This window comes from Oryzias melastigma, unplaced genomic scaffold, assembly GCF_002922805.2.
Source record: "Oryzias melastigma strain HK-1 unplaced genomic scaffold, ASM292280v2 sc03815, whole genome shotgun sequence".
NCBI lineage: Eukaryota > Metazoa > Chordata > Actinopteri > Beloniformes > Adrianichthyidae > Oryzias > Oryzias melastigma.
The window spans coordinates 1-1,997 of NW_023420383.1; the positions used below are offsets into that span (position 1 = coordinate 1).

The 1,997-nt window shown below is 38.2% G+C and overlaps 1 protein-coding gene across 1 annotated transcript; it reads right to left on the reverse strand.

The window, feature by feature from the left end:
* Positions 1-39: 39 nt before the first annotated feature.
* Positions 40-1,997, reverse strand: LOC112139866 (fatty acid desaturase 2-like; the record flags this gene model as incomplete). The annotated part of the gene is given in 8 exon segments (XM_024262702.1): positions 40-116; positions 194-254; positions 340-465; positions 532-633; positions 705-779; positions 782-904; positions 982-1,092; positions 1,765-1,997. Coding segments are annotated over 8 exon segments (885 nt in total), but the record flags the coding sequence as incomplete, so codon positions are not given.

The following is a 1,997-nucleotide window of genomic DNA, read 5'->3' on the forward strand; positions in this document are numbered from 1 at the left end:
ATTTCAGAGTGCTCTGCGTCTCATAGGTTGACATCTTACCACCCAGTCGCGACGGGAAATCATGGTCCTTAGTATTTGAAGATTGAACACCACTGGAATGAGTAATGGGGGTGCCACTGAAACAGAGAGCAGACTTTATCTTTCTGGAACCTACTGACAGTTTGTGTCTTTGAACAGCTTCAAGCATACATACAGAGAAAAAAGTACTGGTGTTGGTGATTGTAGGGCATGTGTTTGATCTTTTTGATGCCGTACTGTAAAGAAGTAAAGATCAACACAGTCAGTGGAGCAGCTTCCATCTATGCATTTTTAAAATATTTTATTTTCTTAGCTACTTGCTTCCACTGGCTGAACGGCTCCTAAAACGAAGAGACCCGACATGTTGACGTCGGGATCTTTATCCAGAACATTGGGTTTGGAATGGTGTCGGAAATGAAGATGATTCCACCAGCTGGCTGAGGCACCCTACAAAAAATGATGTAAGGAAACTTTGAAATATAAAGAGGAAAAAAAAATTTAAAAAAATGTTACCTTTAAATGTCCAATGACAAACTTGTGCACAAGATGATTCCATCCAGACTTCTTAAAGACAGAAAGATGGCCAAAGTCATGCTGCAACCACCCAGCTTGTGCCTGCAGAATCAAAGGACTTAGAAATGTTTCATTGCAAGTTACTCAACCTATAAATATATTGCTTAATTTACCTGTGAAGTTGCCAGCAGTGCCGCACACAGTAACGTCACTGTCCAGCCTGTCCCCCAGAGCCAGAGAAGGGTCCACGCGAAGANACCTCCAGCAGCAGGATGTGACCCAGATGGAGGCAGAAGAACAAAGGCTTCGTCTTAAACAAACCATCTTTCTCTGCCTGAGCTCGTAATTTTTCAAAATCCTGTATGATTGCAGTCTGGGAAAAGAGAAATCGTAATGAAGCATTAAATATTGAGGGGCCCCTTCATTTACAAAGATGATCTCTAAGCTCACATTCTTGTTGGGATCCTGGCTGGGTTCTGCTGCTGCCAGCTCCCCAATCAGAAGAGGCTTCAAAAACTTTTGCACAAAATTTAGATCAGGATGAAAAGCAGTGAATGCCTCCTGGAATACACAACACACAAAACACACATACTTGATGTATCAGATCTAAAAAGTGTCCAAAAAAAGTCCAAATGTTGCTATAATTGAGAATTGGGGGATTCTCAAGTAATGAAACAATAGGAGAGCAAACACTAGCCAATATTTATTTGATTTATACTTTTAAAAAATAATTCACCATAATGGTACAATGATTTAAACATTGGTCCCACTCATGTCAGTATGAGATCATGAGCTAAAATCACATTTACTGGCATTCTGTCAGCTTTAAATGTTTAAAACACTGATGTAAATCTAATTACATGATAAAATATAATTTTAATTTCTCTTAAATTCATTTCTTTATTTTATTTTAATTTTTAAAATTGATTAAATATAGCTATATGTTTTAATATACATCTAAAAGGAAGTGTAATAAATGCTTTACAAGACATTATTTCATAATTTTGTCACATGAAACTATTTAAGAACATTACTTCTAACTGAAATAAATTATCCAGATCTTAACCAGGCTATTCAGTTTCCTAAATTAGTTTGTAAGAAACATTAAACTAAGAAAAATAGTTTAAAAAATAGTATGAGAAAAGGTGTAGACAATTTCTTATGGTCCCATTATTATAAAAGCAATCTCCACATAAAGTTGACATGAACTCTTTAAAGATGAAGCATAGTTACCGTGGCATCTTCTCCAGCATACAGGCTGATGACACTTGACCCTCCCGGATGTCTCTTGGTCCACTGAGTGATGTTGTAAACCTTTCGATTGATCACCAGCCATTGATCTTTTCTGCTGCAGTGTTTGTGCACCTCCTCCCAGGTAAAAACACCTGCATCTCTGCCACTGCCAGCCTCCACTGTGTCTGTTAGCTGTCCTCCAACACCCATCCTCTGCTGCTGCTGTGGGTGTC